The 21,537-nt window shown below is 37.9% G+C and overlaps 1 protein-coding gene across 2 annotated transcripts in view; it reads left to right on the top strand.

Moving 5' to 3' along the window:
• THADA (THADA armadillo repeat containing) overlaps positions 1-21,537 on the top strand; it is a 154,371-nt gene that overhangs the window by 80,641 nt on the left and 52,193 nt on the right. For both annotated transcript variants that reach the window (XM_041477307.1, XM_041477306.1), the window contains exon 30: positions 10,474-10,589. In XM_041477307.1, the coding sequence (XP_041333241.1) occupies positions 10,474-10,589 (116 nt within the window). The remainder of the gene's footprint in view (positions 1-10,473; positions 10,590-21,537) is intronic.

Below are 21,537 nucleotides of genomic sequence, written 5' to 3'. Positions count from 1 at the left end.
TAGAGCTTGGAAAATGTTTGATAGCTTTGAGTTTGGCACTTGCTGCAATAGCGTAGGATGCTTGTTTGTCTGGGAAAAAAATCCACAAGGCGATGAAGCATTGTCACTGATTAAAATCAGAAGGAATACTTGAGCTGTTTGGGGGAGATGCAATCAGCTGACTAGTGAGATTAAACTTAGGGAACAAAAGGCAAATACATTGCAGGTAGAATTCCAAATGTTCAAAGCAGAGATGAAAAATTCATTAATGTTGCTCTCTGATTATGTAGTTAGCCCTTTCCTTGCCCTTAAGTTTACCTTGGCTGGGGCACTTGCAGTCAAATGGCACTGTGGAAATTACTGGAAAACATTAACATTAACTTGTTATTGTAAGCTGACATCATGCTGAGCCTGATGGGAAGTGAAAATTTATAAATAGCTTGTCCATATGTCTAAGGCAAAAATCTGCTGATCTTCAGCAGTAGCATGATTCATGTATTTGCTGTAGTTTAAACTTCATTGTGAGTTTTCTATGTTTCTATGAACTTTGTAGTTTCAAAAACTTCAGGAAAATCAGTGGTCTAAAACTGACAGAACTCTGAGGAGATTCTGTTGATATTTATGGTGCAGTTTGGTGCAGTACAATCTATATCGTACTGACAACTGACACTTAGGTATTCTTCCCTCTGTGTTTTCTGAAGAGCCAAGTGCTTCCAAAAAAGTATACTTAAAACATAGTTTTGGCATTTTTTTCTCCTCCCATAAATTCTCATGCACATGCTCAATGTCTATGAACTGGAACTTACAGGATCTGAATTGTCTGTCTCTGAGATGCATCCTTTGTGTTTTTCAAATAAATCACTTAATCTCTGTTTCCTTGCCTACAAGACTTTATTCTAAAATATTTTATAATATGGTAGAGGGGAGTCATATTGAGAAACAATATGTGATTACATAAGTAAAAGCTTTATTTCTACATCATTGATGGAAAATAAGTAAAGAGATGTTGTGTATTTCAGGGAGGCAATCCTCTTTCCTCTCAGATGATCTTTCTTGTTGGAAAGTGACTGTGTCCACATACACCTGGGCTGAACAGTGCTGCCTTGTAGTCCAACGAGACTGAAAATACAGGAGGGCTGTTGGGTTGAGGATTGTCTTTTTTCTCACATGTTACAGCTAAGTGGGATCCTCTCATACAAATTAATTTCTAGATGTTACTGTAATAAAAGAAGAAAAAAGAAAAAGAGTTTGCATTAAATGCACCTTCCTTTTTCCAGTTTTCTTATGTATTACCCTTCTAAAGCTGAACTCATTATTAATGTTTATGCTTGGAATTCAATTTAACTTATCTGCAAGTTAAGCCCACCCATCAGCTATGCTGTCTAGACATAAAGTTACTTTTATTGCATGTTTCAGTTGTATGTTCCCTTTTATAGAGATAGTTTTGACAGAGGAAAATTCTTGTGAGCTTTACTTGCATTCAGCTGTGTTGCTGTGTGTCAGAGGAGTTTGGCATTTGAGCTGGGGGTCTGGGCACCAACATGGATGGTGTTTGATGGATCTGCATAGCTGTAGCCCCCGATGTTCCCCTTGTTACCTGCATCTAACTGGGTGAGGGTTTTCCTTAAGGAAGGAACATTTGCCCTATTGTTTGCGCTCAGAGGTGCAGTAATCTCTGCCATGGAAGAGCAATCCTAAGCAATACCTAAGTTCAGCAGGCTTTGAAATGTTGGCTTAGAGTTCAAACAAAAGAGTGTAGTTGCTAATATTGAGTTGCTCAGATGCAAATGGAGCCATTAATGGCGACAAAATTCTTGTAAATAAATAGCAATGGAAGTTGATCCTCATGGACAAAGACATGTACGGTCACAGGTTATGACCGACAATGTACGAATGGGGAAAAGCTTTCAGAAGTTGTAACACAACCTTAAAAGACATCACCTCTTTTTTTTTATTTTATTACCATGGTTATAGTGAGCTGTACTGGGACTTTTCATGTGTCAAATTATTCCTTAGACTTTAAAAATACTGAATATATTTCTTCCATTAGAGAGAGACCCTTATATCTATATTTTCTCCTCTGTAAGTTTAAAATCATTAGTTGAGAGAAGTAGATAATTTTTGGTAGCTACAAGCTTTACTTCACTTTATTTTATAATGTGGATTTAGGAACTAAAAGCATCAAATTGATTTAACTTATTTCTAATTATTTTCTCAGCTTGTGTGTTAGTGCAGACATTCCTGAGGCAGAAGATCACCTCTGCTGAAACCAGCAGAGCTGCGGGGTCAAGTGGCAGTGTACTTCTGAGCATTCTGGATAAACATGTTCATACTGTGTCTCTCATCATGTCAGCTTCTTGGTATCAGTGGGGTAGCTGACAATATTCCTCCTAATTGTAAATATCCCTCAGTAAACAGGAATGTGTGCCTTGGTCTTTTATTTGCATTTGTTTCCTTCATGTGGGTATGTATGTACAAGAGAGCTGTTACAAAGACACAGCCTGGGAAAAAAGAATTTCAAATTGTTTCACTGCCACCCCTCCAAAAAAAGGAAGAGGGAAAAGAAAGCTGGAGTGTGTATGTGTGTAGCTTTATATTCTTTGAGGTAGCTGGATTAAGACAATGATGGGTGGGTTTTTAGGATGACACAGTACAGATTTGGAAAAAGAGGCTTCATTGACTTCATTGTATCCTTCCTGCTGTTCTGATCAGAAATGCAGGCTGAGGACAATTCTAAACTGCTCCCACCAGCCTGGTTTGTTCATTTCTCTAGACTTGCAGGTTTTAGTTACATATTGTGGGAAGATAATAGGGGTGTTTACAGAGAGTGGAAATGCCACCAGCTCCACAGTAGCCCTTTTCATCTCTGGTCAGGCTGGCTGCTTAGGAGGATGTGTGTGAGACCTACTCAGGTTTGCCTTCTCTTTCTTTGACTTGTCAGGCAGATTTGCCTTTTCTTAGCCCTGCCTGCTTGTTGGGGTTTTCTCTTTGCTCATCAGCCAGTCCTTCTGGTTGGGTTTCTCTGCCCAGCACATACCTGTAGTTGAATGACAGCTTAAAAATAGCTTAAATCCTAATGCTAAAAAAAGTCCTAATAATGATGAAGTGAGACCTTGTCAGGTTTCTGTATGAATAGGCAAACTGCGTACTTCTAAGAGAAGATTCAGCTGGGTCTTCCAAGTAAAATGAGTCTGCTGTTTCCTGGTAGCAAACTTCTCACTGTTTTGTTTTCTCCTAGTGAAAATTTTGAGTCACATACACAAATTTTAAGCTGCAATTCAGTTTCATCAGACTGAAATAGGAAGAAAAACCTGGGGAAAAACTTAATAAAAATTGTATTGTAAGAATTTTGATCTGTGAAATTTCACTTTTTTTTAAGGGGGGCTTGTTTTAGGCAAAAATACATTTATCTTAAATGTGAAGAACACATTTTTATTGAGGAATATTTTGTGATATATGTCTGTCACTGAGAAGAAAGCAACTTTGCTATTTTTTAGCGTCTTCTAACTTTCATTAGTTATGCCACATTCATAATTTTCAGATTATTAAATAGCTGTGTTATTCTTGCTGAGTTATACAAAGTTAACTGGTATTGCATTCATTTAGATGTTTTCAAGCCTTTTTTAACTTCTTAATCAAAACATGCTTGCCTTCGTTTTAATCAAAACAACTTTTCATTAATGTATAAGCCCAGCTTCATGAATTTTGGTGGTTATATTTGGAAGAAGGATTCAAGTGCCATAATTTCTCGTGAATAATGAAGTAAAATGGGGTAATTAGATAATGAAATGTGCTGACAAAGCGAAGCTAAAATTCTGGGAAAATTGAATTGTGAGCCAGCTGTTGCTTTAAAGAAAGAAAAGATTTTATAGTGTTTTCATAAAATTATTTGCAGAAGGAAATTGTTGAACCTCAGACTGCATTTATTAGTCCATACAAAAACAAATTCAAGGAAGCAATATCCACATGCAATCACATAATGTATCTCTGGCAGAAATAATAATCTGATCTGTTAGTTGTGAAACTAGTATTATGTAATGAAAGGCTTCTAAGAAAGGAAATGGTAGGAACAAAGGGGGTGATGCTATAATGATTTGGTATATCTAAATGATCTAGGACTGTGAGAAGAATGATGGCTTTTCTAACACATTTGTTTGAGGGTGACAAGAGAATTGATAAGCATTTGAAATTCCTCTTCAGTATATTGCCATTTAAATGGGGAAATAAATTCAGAATATTTACTCTCTCCCACAAGCTCCAGATAAAAACTTCTCTCCTAATTAAACACCTCAGGTGAAGAAAATCCTTAATAACTGTAATAGAGATGATCTGTCCACAGAGCTGCTGAACCTCAATGTGACAGAGTCTGGGTCATGAGGACACAGAGCACAGGGTGCCACCAGCAGTGCCTCATGCAGTGCCTTTGTGCCCTGTGGTTCTGGACTCATTTTAAACTCTGCAATCTGCATGGCTGCTTTTGTTTGGGAGATCAGCATGGACTGCAGGCACCGTGTTCATACCATACTCTGGTGATAAAACATTATATTTCTTTTCCACAAATACCAGTTTTTATCAGAGCAGGGTGGTAAGCAGATAGTTACAAACTCTCCCATCTATTATTGTATGGATATCTTATTGGAAAACAGGTGGGGGGTAGATGAGGTTTTTAGTCCCATTGTAATTATCACACTGGCACTTTTCATCTTTAAGAAAAAAAGGGGATTTTTTAAGACTTGTTTTTCCCTAGAGCTAATTGTTGTAACTTTGAACTTTTTATCATGCTTACAAAACTGCCTTCACCTGTCACAGCAGCTTGCCAGTTTTTATCTACATGGTTGTAGTAAAAAAACATTGGACCTAAGTTTCAGAATGCAGAGATAACTTGGCAGTTGTATTTATTATAGAAGAAGAATAAAATTTTATCTGCCTTTAAATGAGAGAAATAAAGAAAAATTATGTCTGAGGGTTTTTTTACTAGCATGTTAATACTCAGGCGGAAGCTTTTGATGGGACTGTTCAGAAAACCTACATTTAGCTCAGTAAATCTTCTTACTGCTGCCGTTTTGCAAATGCCATTCTTTTTTTTTGCCCTCCCATGTTACTTCAACCTTCATAACTTGGTGAGTGGCATATTTTTGAAACCTGAGTATTTACACAGTGTTTTCTTTCAGCCTTCCAGCTGTTGAAACATCTATGTTCTTTGTATTTTTTTTTTAGGGAGTTAAAGAATATGTGTTGAGAATGTTAAGTTTCGGGTGATGTCAGTTTGGTTTTTTGGTTTGTATTTTTTTTCCCTCCAGCAAGCACTGCAATGAACACTGGGAGCATTGTTTCAGTTTTGCACTTAGGAATGTGAATATTTGTACTGTATACTTAACATAGCTGAGGGCATGCACGAAGAGGATTTTGTTGCTTCGGGTCATCTTAAGGGGGGAGGAAAGCGCAATGTTGCTACTTCACTGAGAAGTGTGGAACTGGATAACCTGTTTTTGGAAAATTTCATTGTTTGAAAAAGGCACTTGGTGCAGCAACATGCTGAAGGCTGTTCTTTCTTTCAAATGCAGACATGTGCTCAGGTACACAAGGTATCCACCTAATCATTGTTTTATGTCGGAAATTAAAAGTTTATTATAAATTTCAGGAACCTTAGTACCTCCTATAAAATTATTGCTAATGCTATGAAATGTTAATTTTAATTTGTTACAAAGTGTGTCATGCTAGATCAACTTTGTGGCTATTGAAATGTTGTGCTGTATTTGCAGTGTCTCTGTATGTATGCAGGAGAACTCTTGCGACCAAAATAGATTTGCACTATGTAAATTTGGTGTTGTTACAAGTTTTCCTCCATTGCTACATTGCTTCATTATTTTAATTGTGTGTTTCCCAGAAATTCAAGCTGATATGAGAGCTGCTAAAGATAATGATCATATCATATGAAAGTTAGTGTAGGGGAAAAAAACGTCTCTTGCTGATTTACATTTTTGACTTAGCTGATGTCTAACCATTTAAGTATTTGTTTTTATTTTTAAAAAAAGCAATGTGCATTTTTTTTCACCTAATCATCCAAAATGAGCACTTAGAAAATAGCAAATGTTATGTCTTAAGGCCTGCTTGAGTACAAAGAAAACACTCAACTTTCTCATATCAGGACAGGGTGTCAGTGTTGCACCTGAAAGCACGCTGTTGGGTGGGGGATGGATGTGAACAGGCCAGAAGGATGTGTGTGCTGATTGACCAGCGGGGAACCAAGCTGGCTGTGCCTTTTCCTCTCTTCCTTCCCCCACACTTCTCTGCTTTTTCCCCTTTTCTTGAGGCTTCTACAGATGAAAAACCAGGGTGAAACATTGACAGCTCCAAGGAAGGTACTGGAAGTTGGGAATGGCCAAAGAGAAGAACATGGCTTCATTGTCATTCTGAGTCCTTGGGTTTTTCTCGTTAGGATATAGTGTCACACTGGGGCTGGCTTGGTGGAGTTTGTTTGGGTTTTTTCTGTCTATTTTGCACTAAGTAGTTCTCCCATCCAGGGGGTTTTACCTACAGCAGCTTAGGACATGCTGACTCGGAGTTAGAACCTCGTGGACTGAGTGGTCTCAGGTCCCATTATGTATCCAAGTATCTGGACTTCCCATGGCTTGCACTGTTTTAACAACTCTTGTCCAGGTTGATGGACAGTCTCTGCTTCCTGTTGGTGTATTATCCTGGCTCTTGAACAGCCTGCATAGGGGAGGAAAAGGTTTCTGGGCATCCATGAACTCACTGTCTTTAATGCAGGATTCCACAGAACTACCAACAATACCTTGTCTCAGTGAAGTGTTGTATCCATTAAAGACGCCACTGTCAGCCAGCATAAACCTTCCTCCGCAGATAGCGCAAATCTTTGGCTAAACTGCCTTTAAAAAAGAAAAAGAAAATCATTATATTGCCTTTGTGTAATAAAAAAAGAATGCTACGTACACAAGGAACACCATGACCTCACTGCATTTATGTGTGAGGAATTCAGCAGAGGATTTTAAATAATGTAGTATTTAGGACTTGAGGAGAGCCATGCACTGGAAAGCCTGTCTATTTCATTAGCTATATCAAACAGTCTCAGAAAACTTGCTACCTCCTCATGCAATCTGGCAAACTTCTCATTGCCTGGCTTGTAGTCTTAGATCATGTAAGCCAAAGAATGACACGTCACAAGCAATGGAAGTGAAGAGCTACTGAGGTTAACTTTTACACATTGCTTGTTTGGTTGCCTCTGATTTTTGCTTACATAAAATAAGGCTTTGTATAAAACATGCTGATGTTAGTTATGATTTCCACTTTAGCTTAGGCATTCTAAAATCTCATGCTGAGAAAAGAATTTCTTTGTGAGGAGAGCTTTCTAGGTGTCTAAAATGTTGAGAAGGTGCCTGAATAAAAGACAGAGGGCTTGCAGTGAAATAACAATAAAATCAGGATTCTGTGTACGTCAGAAAAAGCCAGAACAGGCTAAATTGTAATTGAATGTTTTCTTTAATGGATGCAAACACTTGTCAAGAGTGCATCAAACTCTCACGTGAATTGCCCCTTCTAATTCTACTGTTCAAATAAGGCTTATGCCCCATGATTTTTACCATCAATGTGTATTGAAAGGATTGTTTCATACAAAGAATTAACTCCAGAGTACTTCTGGTTGCATCTCAGTACTGAATTTCCCACCTGGACAAATTTAAATCCACCATTTTGCCTCCTTAGTATACACAGTTCTTTCTCTTTCAAGGCCTTTAGTTTGAACTATCAAACTACTTCTGCATCTACACGGAAGGCATGTTGACAGTTTTTTTCAGAGCTGAAGAGATTAAATTAATTTAAACTGCTAGGGAAAAATATGAGGGCCCCTTCATAATTGTGTAACAGATTTTATATTATTGCTTAGAGGCAAATCCATTGTCGTTCCTGGAAATGAATACAAGCACAGAAGAAAAAAATTTGAAAGGTTAAGGCACCAAATGGTTTTCAATTATCAGAGGATATAAAAAGCAATAAGAGCTTCTGCATAAATATTATTTTCCATTTTCGTTCTTCTTCTGTCGTGTCTATGACTTAATAGGCATTAAGGGCAAGCCACAAATAATATAGAGAAACTATTAGCAGTGGAAGCTTAGTGCATTGGTTTTGATGAAGAAGGTTAATTTGAGTAGGTACTTGCGTAAACTGTTTTAATAAGCAAACACTTGCACAAGAAAGAGCAGACTAAAGAAGAGGACAAGGTGTACATCTCTGGTGACACTTCAAAATGTTTGCAAGCTTGCACTTCTGCAAAGTGTTTTGTAGAAAAAGGTAAAGATTTAAAGATTCAAAAGATCTTGGAATTGGAAGATAAAGATTCAAAAAGATCTTGGAAAGGCCATCATAGAAAGATGCTGTCAACAAAATGATGTTCAGTTCAGAGGACTTCAGAAGATCTTAAAAAAATGAAAGACAAGCTGCTTCTCCAGGATGTGTCTTGCCTACAGAGCACCTGCTGACAAAGGGAGACAGGAGTTTATTTCATTGTTCCTTTCAAAGGGCCCCAGTGGGATCTCTGTGTTTAATAAGTGCCTCACTAGGAAAAAATCTGGACTTACTGAATAGTGTCCAGAAAACAGTTGTTTGCCATGAGGGCAGGAGTGGGAGCGGACAGGAACACCTTACCTCAAGAGCTTGGATTTTGTGGGTGAAAGACTAGAGGAGTTGCATACAAGTGTTTTGGAATCTGCTTTCTTGGTTGTTTTGAGGATGAAGACAGTTAGGCATTTGTTTCATCAAAGACTGTTCAGACCCTGCCTCAGTGTTTGTATGGATTAGTCTCTTGACATCTCTTCTGTTTCTGTGCTTATTTGAAACGACTGCAGCTGTTTTTCCACTAGAATGATTTCACAAAAAATAACCCAGATGAAATTGTGTCAAGTTAATGCTATGTGGCAGTGCTTGTGTTTCCAAAACAAGCAAACAAACAAAAAAATAGAAACCCCAGAGCAAGTGACAGCTGGAATGTGGGAAATCACGATCTGAGATCTAAAAGTCTGCATACAAAGGTTTTTCTTTTCCCAGAGTGAAGTGGAGGCCCCAGCTTGATCCATTAGTCATTAAATTGTCACTTTGCAAATATGAAATGCTAATACTCTTACATATCAAGAGTGTTTCTATATCAAATGCTCACAATATGTATTTTCACAAATGGTCTGATAATATCTCTTAAGCTTCCTAAATTCTGCACATGGTCAGTTTCAGTGAATAATGGGGGATATACTTTTTCAGTTTGCATAGGAGCCCTTTCTGTAACTTAGCTATGTAAGCTAAGAGAATTTCCAGTCTTGAGGCTGTAAGGCAAAATTCTTTATGCTGAATAAGATCTTTTCCATTAGGCTTCACTAGTGCAACACACTAGCAAATTTCCATGTTGCTCCTCTTTAGAAATTACCTCACCTAGGTGTTTCCTGTTCGCTTGCGTGTGAATGGAAAAGTTAAAACCAAGTGGGATGATAGGGGTGGTGTCACTTGTGTCAAGTGTGTGTCATGCACCCTCTGTCACATGTAGGATGGGCACTACAGGGGCTGGGCTTGGGAGCCCCTCTCCACTGTGCAGTTGGCATCAGCTTTCTTATACTACCCAATATTTTATTTCATGCTTAGGTGACTGTACTTTTTAAAAAAAAAAAAAAACAAAACTTTTTTCTTAACACTTTTCTATATATTCAATGCTACTTGGAAAAACCTGTTTTTAAATAGCAAAGAGGTTCTCTGAGGATGTATATTTTTTGTTTTAACTATCTGACCAGAAAGCTATGGTCTTGCTTTCTATCCTGGTACCTTGAATTCTTCCCTTCATCAAAGCTTGGACATGTCTATTAGGCTTTTACATGAAACTCTGGAGGAGAAAGTGCAGAACCCCAGCGCAGCAGCTCAGTCCTCAGAAAGGGAAAGTGTGAGCATCTTCCTCCTCTGTGAAACACAGCTGGCCACAGTGTTTGACTGGGGCCTGGAATGAAGGTTCTCAGGAGCAGGAATAAAGATACTTTTCTGTCTGCACTTCAGAGTGGTTATGGATGATAATTCCCCTCCCTGTCTCCTTGGTTGTACTTGCAGTGCAAGCAGCCCTGCTCCATCCAGTGTGCCAAGCTGCCAGTCTGCTCTCCAGGCAGTTGTGCTGGCACTGGGGAGCAAATGGCACAGCATGAAAGTTGAAAGTTGAGGGAAGCTTAAGTTGAAAAAGACCTGAGGAGCAGTGTTTATCCAGCTGTCTTCTCGTCACTTCAGGGAGGTCAACATCTTCCAGCACTTTGTTGTTTTGTGTGAAAAATGAGTTTTAAAGACGGGGCAACTTAAGGATTTAAGGATTCTGTCTGCTGTGAGGCCAGGTGAATACATGTTTTTCTTTGAGTTGCTCATGGTTGCTCATTTTGCAGGTGACTGTTTCATCTTATAGTTATTTGAAGGAAAAGCAGTGGCTAGAAACTCTTCATTTGAATTTTTTTTTTAATTTAGGTTTTTCACTTGCTGCAGTCGTACCTAGAATCAAATCAGTTTGTTAGTTTGGACTTCAAGCAGGGACTGCATGACATCATTACCTGTATGGGAACCAAGCTGTGGCTGGCACAAAGGTAAGATAAAACACAAAATATCTGATTTATAAACACAGTTTACTAATGTATGGAAGACTTGGTAGATTTTTTAAGTTCTTCTTTAAACGTTTATTTGTGTTGAAATATGAAAAATTTAGATGCTTTATTGTCTTGCTGATTTTTAATCAAGGTAATTTTTTTTTTCCAAAAGCAAAGATGGAAAAACATTGTAGTCTAGTCATAAAGAAAAAAATAACTGTGAATGATCATTCCTACAGAAATAGACATTTTGAGGATAACTGGTGCTTCTTGGCTAAGAAGAATATGCCACATATGTGAGGTTTTTATGTTACTGTTTTTCTGATTTTGACCTTTACAGAAAATTAGTGGGAAAATGTCATAGCACTTGTTTAAACTAAAAGTGTTTAGCTGCCCACAAACAATCCAAGATAGATTGGGAAACATTTTTCGTAAGTTTATCTTCAGGTGAACCTACATATAACTAACTAATGAGCTCTCCTGCTCTCTTTTCTTTCTCTTTCACTCTTTCTCTTCTCCTCTCTTCCTCTTTTTTTCCTCTCTCTTTTCCTCTTTCTGTCTTTCTTTCCCTCTTTCCTTCTCTACTTTATCTCAGCAATTGCTTTTGAGAATTTCCCATGAAAACTCCTACCCAAAACTCTAAAGGAATCAGTTGTGAACAAGAGCACCAGTCCTTGCATAGATGGATAACTGGGAATATCCCGCATTTTGCACTGTGGTATGAGGCCACCAGTGCAGCTAATGTGGATCTCTGATAAAACCTGAGTCATTTTCTGATCATCAAAACCAAAATCCTTAGTGGTTTGGAGAAGAGGTGTCTAGTGGGTGGGGGAAACCTGTTAGTGTTAACTGAGTTGGGGTAATGAAGATAGCGTTGATCTTTGGGAATTACAGAAGTGTCTCCTCAAAGAGTGATAGTGAAAGTATGGCAGATAAAATTTGATGCAAATAATTGGAAAATGGTGCTCATGAACAAAGTCTGGACTTTACCTGGGGAAAGAGTGATTGACTGAGCAGATTCTTTGTTTGAAAAAGTTACTCTTGTTCTTAGGAATGCCCAGTAGGGGAGGGGGCAAATATCATTAAAAAAATAAAGAAAAACACAGAAAACCCCCCATCTGTGTTTGTGTATTAATCTGTGTTGTGTATTCAAATATTGTGTAAATCCCAAAGAAGGTACAGTAGGAATCAGAAGCAGTATAAAGATTGACAAGTATAGAACAGTTTCTACTCGGGGACTGATTAAATAGGCTGAGATTAATTTTTTTAATAATGGAAAAAGGACAACCGAGGGATGTGAAATATGAGTCACATAGAAAGGGATAGGAAATTAGCATTCTGTCCAAGGTGGCAGATGTAAAAGAAACCAACTAATGAAGTTTTTAATGTAATTTTAATTTGGCTATGGAACTCTGTGATGTAAGATAGTCTTGGTTTTAAACCTGTCTGAATTTTTAAACAACGATTTAACAGAGTCATGGAAGGAAAGTCCAGTGAGGTTACTGAGTATGTAGACATCACAATTGGCTGAAGAAATTCTTCAGCAACCTTGAGGGTTGAGACAGAGGTTTTGGCAAATGTCACTATTGTTATGCTTGCATTTCCTGTGCATCTGCTCTCTGCCCCAACTGGAGACATCATGGTGGATTTGGTGGACCTTTTCACTTGAATCAGTGTAAGCATTTTTAAGTGTTTAAATGAGAATGTTAATTTGCATAACTAATTTAATAGTTAATAACTGATACTGCTATAAAGAGTAAAAACCCAAACACTAGAGACCAAATTCAGTAGAAAGATAATCATGGTAAGTAATTCAAACCTCTTTCTCTTGCAGCAAATAGGCCAGGCTCTGTTCATTGCAGATTTTAAATAAATTCTATTTCCAAAGTATTTTTCAGAGCCACCCTTTTTAATACATCAATCACTGATTGATGACTGGTTGGGTTTTTAGTGAGTTTTTTTATTATTTTATTATCATCTCTGGAAATAAAAGTTTTTCAGGCCCTCTCTAAGAAATTCTTGTGCACAATAAAAGTGTTTTCCTGAAGAGAAGTGTTTTCTCTTTCACTTACCTGTAAAAAGTCACAGTTGTATGTGCTGATATTAACTCCCTGTCAGCAGCACATTTTAATTTTGTCAGTTTGTTGTAGCCTGCTTGTTATAATTCTCAGCAATGAAGGTAATGCTATACCACAAAGGATTTTACAATGTCTTTCTCCCCAGATAGTAAACTTCTGTATTACGAGCATGCGGCCTTGCAACACTAACTTAAAGCAAGGGCATTTTAACTGACGGAAACTGTTTTTGCAGATTTCTAATGTACTTAATAATTCTTGCGCACTTTGAGGTATGATTTCCTTCCTTCCTTCCTTCCTTCCTTCCTGCCTTCCTGCCTTCCTGCCTTCCTTCGTGCCTTCCTTCCTGCCTTCCTTCCTGCCTTCCCTCCCCCCCCCCACCCCTTTGCTTAAAATAAATATATTCAGTGTGGTGATGTCATTAAAAAAAAGGCAAAGGGAAAAACCTCCAAGAAGCAATCCAAATAAGCAAGGATATTGAAGGGGTATTTTCTGGTTGTTTTAGCGTCCCACATTCAGAGTGCAGCTTTACTGTTGGTAGTTGACTGGGTGAAGTTGAACAACTGCTCTGTGATCAACAGTGGAGTGTGAGGGTCTTATTCTTTCTTTTCCTTATTCTTGTTTTGAAGGAGTTTTAGAAGGCTGCTTAGAAACGGAGTTGTGAAACTTAGTGTGTGTGGGGATTTCTGGGTGTTGGGAGGGCCTATTAGGAAACCAGCACTTTGTTCTTGCCCTTTTGTTAGACTTCTTGGTACGTATCTGCTGCTGTCAGAGAGGGTGATGGCTGGCTGGAGTCATCCTCAGTCATGTACAGACATTCTTGCCTTATTTCTGTTCACGCAAAGAGAATGACCTCCACAGAGTTAAGTTAATGGATCCCCATCTGTTTTTTCTGCCTTTTCCATAAGGAGATAATTTACATGTCACCGATACTGCAGGGCAGAGACTGTTTGAAAAGAGGGTATAGGAGGCACTCCCTGTTAATCTTAAATGGTTAAAAAAAGTTAAAATAACAGGAAGGTGGTTTGTGAATCTGGGGAATTATTTCCAAACATCAATTTGCAATCACATTTCTGTGCTAGTTCTGTTAAGTTCTTGCTGGTATTCTTTCAACTATGTACTTCCTTTGTATTATGGAACAAACTTCTCTGAGAATCTTGAATTACAAAACTTTGGATTGCATATGTAGTTCTTAAAAATGAGGCTCAGTTGTCATGTTTGTATTTGGAGGAAAGATTATAGTTTTCAATGGTTTCCTGAACTGGGTGGGGTTTTTTTTTGTTTGGGTTTTGGTTTTAGGGTTTTCTTTGCCTTTTCAGGGCCAGAATGTAATTTCCTTTCATCAGAAATTAATGGTGTAGAATAGCTCAAGATTCTGTTGCACATTCCATGTGATATACTAATCTCTTTTTTCTTCTCCATGCTATGCCCTGATTTTCCTTTAGAGAATAAAATAATGGGTCACATTCCCCAAATCAAATTTCATAAAACATTCACTTTTTCAACTGGTATTTTCTATCTGTTGTGAAGGCAGACTTCTCATACTGGGGCATGGTTGCTTTTTCGTCTTGGCTTTTTTTTTAATGTCTTCAAAACATTAACTTTTCTGTGCTTTCAAAACCAGTATTTCAATTTTTGATGTTTTGAATGAGATCTGCCTTTCATCCACTTCTCTAGGTGATGGTTGCATCTTTTCACTTTAATTGTATGTTTATACTTCGCTTGGTGTTTTTTATTTTGTTTTGAATATACCTATTAGTTAGTCTAAAGTGATTCAGTAATGCTACTGCTTTCTTTCACCTTCACACCAGTGTTAGTTTACTGTATTTTTTTGCAAATGTGGAGATGCAGGACGTTTGAGAACAGAAATTTAAAACAGATATAAAATCTGTTTTGTTGGATAACTTAGGTGATGGAACAAAGTAATTTAAATTAGTCTGATGAAAGCTTTAAAATATGATCAGTTTATCAAGCTAAATCTTCGAAAGAGTTCAAAGCCCTGTCATATGACTAATTTTTAAAATAAATTTAAAAAAAAATTTTAAAAAAACTTTTAAAAAAAAGTTTTTAGCTCAACTGCATACCAGGGAGTTACAAGACTAACTTACAAGCCTTCTGCTTCATAAATACAGAATGCTAGAAGAGCAGCCTTTGGATTTGGTAATGTGTTGTACAGAAGTCCCAGAAATATCTCTCCTGTTTAATTTGTAGCCTTTGGCATGACAAAATATTGGTATTGGAAAATTTGAGAAATCATGTCATTGCATGGCTTTGCTGTAGGATGCTACTTTTCAGCACTTTGAGTTAGATTTTCTTTTTCTGCCTTCCTACTTACTGGAGACCACAGGAGGGGGAAAAGTCTTTGAGGTTCTGCCAGAAGTAAAATAACATACTCTGCTAACCTCTAGCCATGTGCCATTTCTTAACTGAGAGCTCATCTGCACTGGGAGAGTTTCCTTCTAAGAAGGTGGCTTTCTTGAAACTAACTTATGGGGAACAACCGTGTATAAAACCAGTTGGCTTTGCGTTTTGCAAGGAGTTGTAGGTTCATCTGGAATGGGCCACCTGTGATGTTTTTACAACTGAAGTACAAAGCTGTAAGCTGCTGCTTACAGCTCTCTGCTTTATGGTTGGCACTGTTAAAAATACAAATAGGTGCTGCACAAGATTCAAGCTTGCACAGCGAATACATGCAGAAGTTATTTTAGGCAGGGGCTCAAAGCGAGGTTCACTGTTTGCTGAGATATGTGCTGCTTGGTTTTCCCCCGGCTGATTCTCCAATGATCCAGCTATGACTGCTTTGGATGAGGAAAATCTCATCAGTATTTTATAGCCCTACAGAGGATGTAACTTGCCAGGTTTTGATGGCCATGGCACTCCATCAAGCCTGTTATATCCCTTTTCCCCCTCCACTTTTGGCAGCGCTATGTGAGTGACAGTAGGCAGATGAGCAGTCCTTTCTAGGAGGAACTTCACACGAGGTGCATTTAGGCCATCTGTGTAGAAAGCAAGAATATGGCCTCTTTGTGGTTTCAGGACTTCGTGGCTTAGACTTTAACCTAAATATAGCTTTTTTCTCATATGCCTCTTTGGAGAGACAGTGGTAACTTCTAGTGAGCAGACTATTGCAGAAGAAACGGGTGCATGCAGGCATACCTAGACAAAGGTGCAACATGCCCATGGCTCTCTGCAGCTTTGCAAGCAGCCTTTATGTGATTTTTGAAGTGGTCCATATTTGGGAGTTGGAAGTAGTTTTTTGTACTTTCAAAACAGCAAGAAATGGGGAAAACATAAGGTTGTCCTCCTTGGCAGAGAGAGAAGCCCTCCTCTTGTTTTAGTACTCTTGCCTCTTCTTCTTCCTCTACATCAGTATGAACCTTCTTGTTCTTTCAAGGCCATGTCTGCACTTGGCATCTCCCTGTTTTCTAACTTTTCCACTTTTTCATTTCTATCTTTAAAACTACACATTGAGAAGCGCAGTTATTTATCTTGTTTTTTAGTGATCTGTATGTGTTGTACAGCCAAGTTCAAAAGTTGAAAATAGTTTTAATGATTGAGCCTTTCTCTGCAGAAGTTTATTTACCAGGTTTCAAATGGAAAACTTAACTTTGTATAAGCTGTAGCAATAATTCCTGTGTTTGCCCTTGTACACACAAAATGTGAAGGGAAATTTTTTTCTTATCCTTTTCCAGTTGAAAATGAAGTGTACCAGTATGAACAGCTCACAGAATATGCTGAGTTGGAAGGGACCTGCAAGGATCCTTGAGTCCAGCTCCTGGCCCTGCACAGGCCAGCCCCAAGAGTCACACCATGTGCCTGAGAGCATTGTTCAAATACTTCTTGAACTCTGTCAGGCTTGGTGCTGACTCACCAGTAATTTGTTAATCTGCACATTCTACCCCATGGGCCTTGTTTAGCCTCATTTCTCTTTGTTTTTGAGAGCAGTCATGGCGCGTCATTGTTCATAAATGTATTCCTAGAGGCACTAATTTAAATCTTAACGTGCTTTTAGCAGGCTAATTTAGGTTTCTTTGCTGCTCCAAGTCCACTCTTTCACCAGTTTTGATAACAGTGTCCTTAACACGGCTACAAACAGTTTATTTAGGCAGCTGGTGATTGCTTGTTTTGGAACACCCACTTTGGGTATCAGTAGAGATGTTTGGACTTCAGGCAGAAGTTTAAGATGTACTTTGCATAAGATAAAATAGTGTTTGACTGGTTCATAGGTATATTCCTAACTTAACTAGGAACATTCCAGGAATACTAAGTTTTGGATGAGGTTGTTTAAGGTGTTCCCTCCACCAGTGTAACATTTGGAGTAGGCAGAAACAATGTACAATTACAGATTTTGGACATAAATCCTTACTCATATCTGAAAATGCTTTTCAGTAAGTAAACATAAGAGTTTTCCTAGCTTTTTCTTTGTAAGCAGGCCCTTTGATTTAATTGTGTAAAATTCATTAAATTTGCACGTGGGATTAGTTTGGCCTCTTAAGTTTTTTAGGATGTTGCTCAGGGATCACATGAGGTTCTCATTAAGAGAACAAAAAAGAGAGCAGCCAGGATTATTTTATCAATCAGGTATGCTAAAAACACCACCAACAAAACACAGCCTTTCAGTATCATTCACCAAGGACAGCTGGAGCACAAATTAATTTTTCTTAATAGCTGAAACTCAGGGTGTTCTTGGTGGTATCACAATGAAAAAATTATTTGTAGCTTCTTTTTTGAAGCAATAAATTCTCTGTCTTTACCAGGGAAACTAAGAACATAATAGTCTGGCTTTGAGGGTGGTAGAAAAACTTAAATCACCAGACTAGCAACTCCCTTGGGAGACAATGCCTGCTCTAATGCTGGATGAGCTGTCCCTCTGGAATGGGCAAGTGAGGGGACTGTGCACATGGTAATTACTTGGAGAAGATCTCAGCAGCACGAGTAGGCAAGCAGATGCACTTTTACTGATGTTTGTATTTCTGTTTCTATGCGCGTGTTCCTGCACTTCCAGGAACTGAGCAAGGTTTACTCGGTAGTGCAGGCTTCATTTTTACTTTTTTAAATGCTTTCCATTAAATGTAGGTCTGTTGGTCGTGATGTTCATTGATGTGCTGGTTTTGTATTACATGGTTAAAAATGCTACGGGCAAAGTTTAATAATTAAATCCATTATTAATGTCTCCTTAAGAAGACAAGAGGAAGGCCATGCATGTTGATTCAGTGCTACAGATGTGGGCTCTGAGAGAAAACAGATTAAAATATGAATGCTGCCCTCTAAACAAATACACCCCCAAAAACCTCAGTCTTTAGAATACTGCAGAATTTTAAAGCTAATAACCAAAACAACAGGAGAAGATTTAATCTTTTAATCAGCTGCTTGCTGTACGTGTAGGAGTGATTTCCATAAGCTTTGTCGCCTCCATGAATGACAACTGATCCTTTACCAGATCATGCTGCAGGTAAAATGTGGTCAGTACAAAGCCAGCTTGGCCTGGTTCATCAGCAGTCCTCCAAGGATAGAGCTCCCCATGGACAGCCCTCAAGGATTATGTAGAGTTGACTGTATCAAGACTCAAGATATCGCAGATGTCACAGATCAAGACTCAAGACATCATTTTTTGGTGTGTTTAGAAGATATTTTAGCCAACACAATGGCAGGTCACATATCAGAAGAGTCTGGCCTCCAGAAGGAGGAGTGCTTTTGGAGATTTGGCGTTCTTCAGCAAGGAATACACTGGCAGTTGTCAGAGAGGGGCAGATAAACTGTAAACCCAAAATTTAGTTGCAGTGTGCCAGCCACAAAAACTGAGATTATGAAAGACAAAGACACAGTGGGAAACTGATAATAGGAAGTTGCACAAATTCCATTCCCAAGTACCAGCTTTGACATGTTTGACTTAATAAAAATTCTTTCCTGTGTTTATGTAGAGCTAAAGATGAAATTCCAGCCTCTAATGTTCCTAAAATTTTGACTTATTCGAAGTGATTTTACAGTTCAGAAATACAATAATTTGTGCAATTGCATCCTGTGCATTAACTGGAACATGATGTTCAGGGAACAAATTCTATCGATCTGTTGGAATCAAAAACTGTGTATAATACTGGTGGCTAGAAAGTGGGAGAATTTGGGGTTTAAATTCATCACCAATAAGCTGATATATTTTCTGCCGGCTAAAATACAAATTTCTTTGACAATAACATGTTATTTACACAGTAGAATAGGGCGGGGTTTAGTAATTACGGTGTTTCTTTTAATATGGGACTTTGTCTAAAATGGTATTGGTAAATTTAATCATAAGAACAGGTCTACCTCCTGGGAACTTTAGTGCTTTCCAGCGTTTCTAAAGGTTCCAGAAACATACAGCATTACAGTAAGAGTGGGTTTCTTCACTGAAGACCAGAGAGGGAGTAGGCAGTTCATTTAATTAATTGATCACTTTGAAAATTGAAAGGAAAACAGTCATGCAAGGCATTAAGATGAATCTCTTCTTCTTCACAAGGTAGTTGTGAATTGGCCTTTGAAGGCGTTGCCCTTGTGATCTTGCCAGCTCTGGTGTCTTTACCCTGATGCTTAAGAGTGTGTTGTGATGGTTTTGGACAAAATACAAGGATTTGTAGGTGACTTTGTAAGTTGTACAATTTTGACTAAAGTTCTACATCAACTTGATTCATTATCCAAATCTTGTCATCAGTTTTTAAAGTTTGGAGCTGAGATGAACCAATCTGAGTTGCTAAGAGTCACTTTAACGCTGTATTTATTGTCAGACACTATTAATTATTTACTGCTTTACTGTGACTAGACCTGTAATGTACATGTTACATTATTAGGAGGAAATTAAATTTTGTTATTTATTTAATAAAGTTATTTTCCCATTTCAGAAATAAGATTAGAAGTTAAAAAGATTCATAAAGAAGCACTGGGTAAAAAATTTGCAGTCTTTCAGATGTTTCTAAAAGCTTGGAGACTGCAAAATGCAGAGCTTTTCTGAGACCTCTTACAAAAGGTTTTAGAAATCCCTAAGATGGCCAACTACCCTAAGATACCTGTAGCTAACCTCATCCATAAGAGAGATATTATGGATTTTTATTTGAGACACATTAGTTGTCAGGTTGCATTTAAAATTTCTTAGTGCTCTTGAGAGTTTGAGGAAATATGCTTTGATTTTTATGTTGTTAAATTTTTAGTAAATATTGTAAGTTGCTGTATATTAAATAGTGCTTGTTCTGCTAGTAGTTTTCCAACATCTGTTTCCTAATGAGGAAAAATATGAGCAAAATAAATTACCTCTTTGGAAAACATTGAATTTCTAGAATAACCAAAAGCTAATGTAATAAACATTAACACAAATGGCTTTGATTTCATAATCACTAGCTTGTATCTGTCTTATTTATGTAACAAATGCAGTAAATTAATGTTACAGTTGTTGCTCATCTTGAAGTGAGGTGGAAAAAGAGGAATGATCCAGGATAAAATAGCTGTCAGCTTCTTAAGTCATCAGACTGTCATTGAAAACTGGGGGTTTGGGAAGATAATAAGAATCTGCAGAAGTTGTACATCAAAATTCTTTGGTACTTGCTATAAAGGGGTGTTGGCATCCTGTAATACAGAAATATGGATGGTTATAAATTGTGCCTTTAATAAGCAGAAATGCTGTTTAAGGACCTCTGCAAACCTTAGTGGTTACAGAAGCAAGAGATTGTCTTTTTCCCAGTGTTCTAACAGAATTGAGGCCAAATGTGTGAGCTTTCCATATTCTTTGCTCCTTGTTGTTTCTCTTGGAAAAGAAGGTAATTTGCTCTGTAATTCATTAATGTTGATATTGTTTAAATTAAACAGTAATACAGGAGAAACTGAATTTTAAAAGTTAAGCCATGTGTTCCTGATAGAGTTGAAGCAATGAAGTTGTGGGAGCCAAGTACATAGGAGGTCTGTGACCACATATTGCTGATTTCTTCAATAAATGCCAGTTGGTTTGCATTAGATCTGCCATCCAAAATAAGCAAACCAATGACTAACTCAAATTCAGCATGACTTAACTATAAAAGGTGAATCAAACATTTTAAAGATAATATTTGTAGAGCTCCAATCTGTGAGAGTCTAGGATTGATTTCAGTTGCACAGACCTAAGCTGCAATCAGTGGTACTTAATGGAGGTAAAGGCAGAGCAGAAATCAAAGCAGCCCTACTGCTACTGTAGGTAGCCAAAGCCAGCTGGAGCAAACCCCAGTGTTGCACATGGAGCTTCTGAACCTGCCCAGTCTGATTTTCATCTCCTGAAGGGAGTGCTTCCTCATTCACCTACCAGGCAGTTCCTTGTTGGAAACAAATAGCTCTTTGTTACTCTGGTCATATAATATTCATAAGTGCTTGACCTAGGCCTCTTCAAAGGCCTGTGAATGGGAGCCTGTGAATTTTAATGGACTCTTTAACTCCATTAACCATTTTCTTTGAAAAAAAAGTCCCTGGACTCCTAACGGCTAACACTTCCTCCTGCAAGTGTCTTGAACTCTTTTTTAATTTTATATTCACGTGCCAGAATTGAAAATCCAGTTGCAATGGTGTCTCTCTATTCTATCCCCAATTACTTGTTCAGCATTAATGACAAGAAGTTGAGTAGGTTTGGAAGACTTTTATTTTCAGGATCTAATCCAGAAATCTGCTATGAAATGCCAATAATATGCAAACTGGCACCTGTATTTTCAGATTTTCTGCTGTTCAGCCAGGCCTACCTAAAATAGTGAGAAAAAAAAAAGACACTTATGTGCATGATAATGAAAGACACTTGTGTGCATCATAATGAAGTTACTGTTAGGCTAGAGCTTTGGGCAATTACAAAAAAAAAAAAAAAAAACCAACCAAAAAAAACCCCCACCCAAAAC

The sequence above is a fragment of the Pyrgilauda ruficollis genome, unplaced genomic scaffold (genome assembly GCF_017590135.1).
Source record: "Pyrgilauda ruficollis isolate IOZ18807 unplaced genomic scaffold, ASM1759013v1 scaffold4, whole genome shotgun sequence".
Classification (NCBI taxonomy): Eukaryota; Metazoa; Chordata; class Aves; order Passeriformes; family Passeridae; genus Pyrgilauda; species Pyrgilauda ruficollis.
The sequence above is the reverse complement of the archived record's forward strand: the minus strand, read 5'-3'. Positions and strand labels throughout refer to the sequence as shown.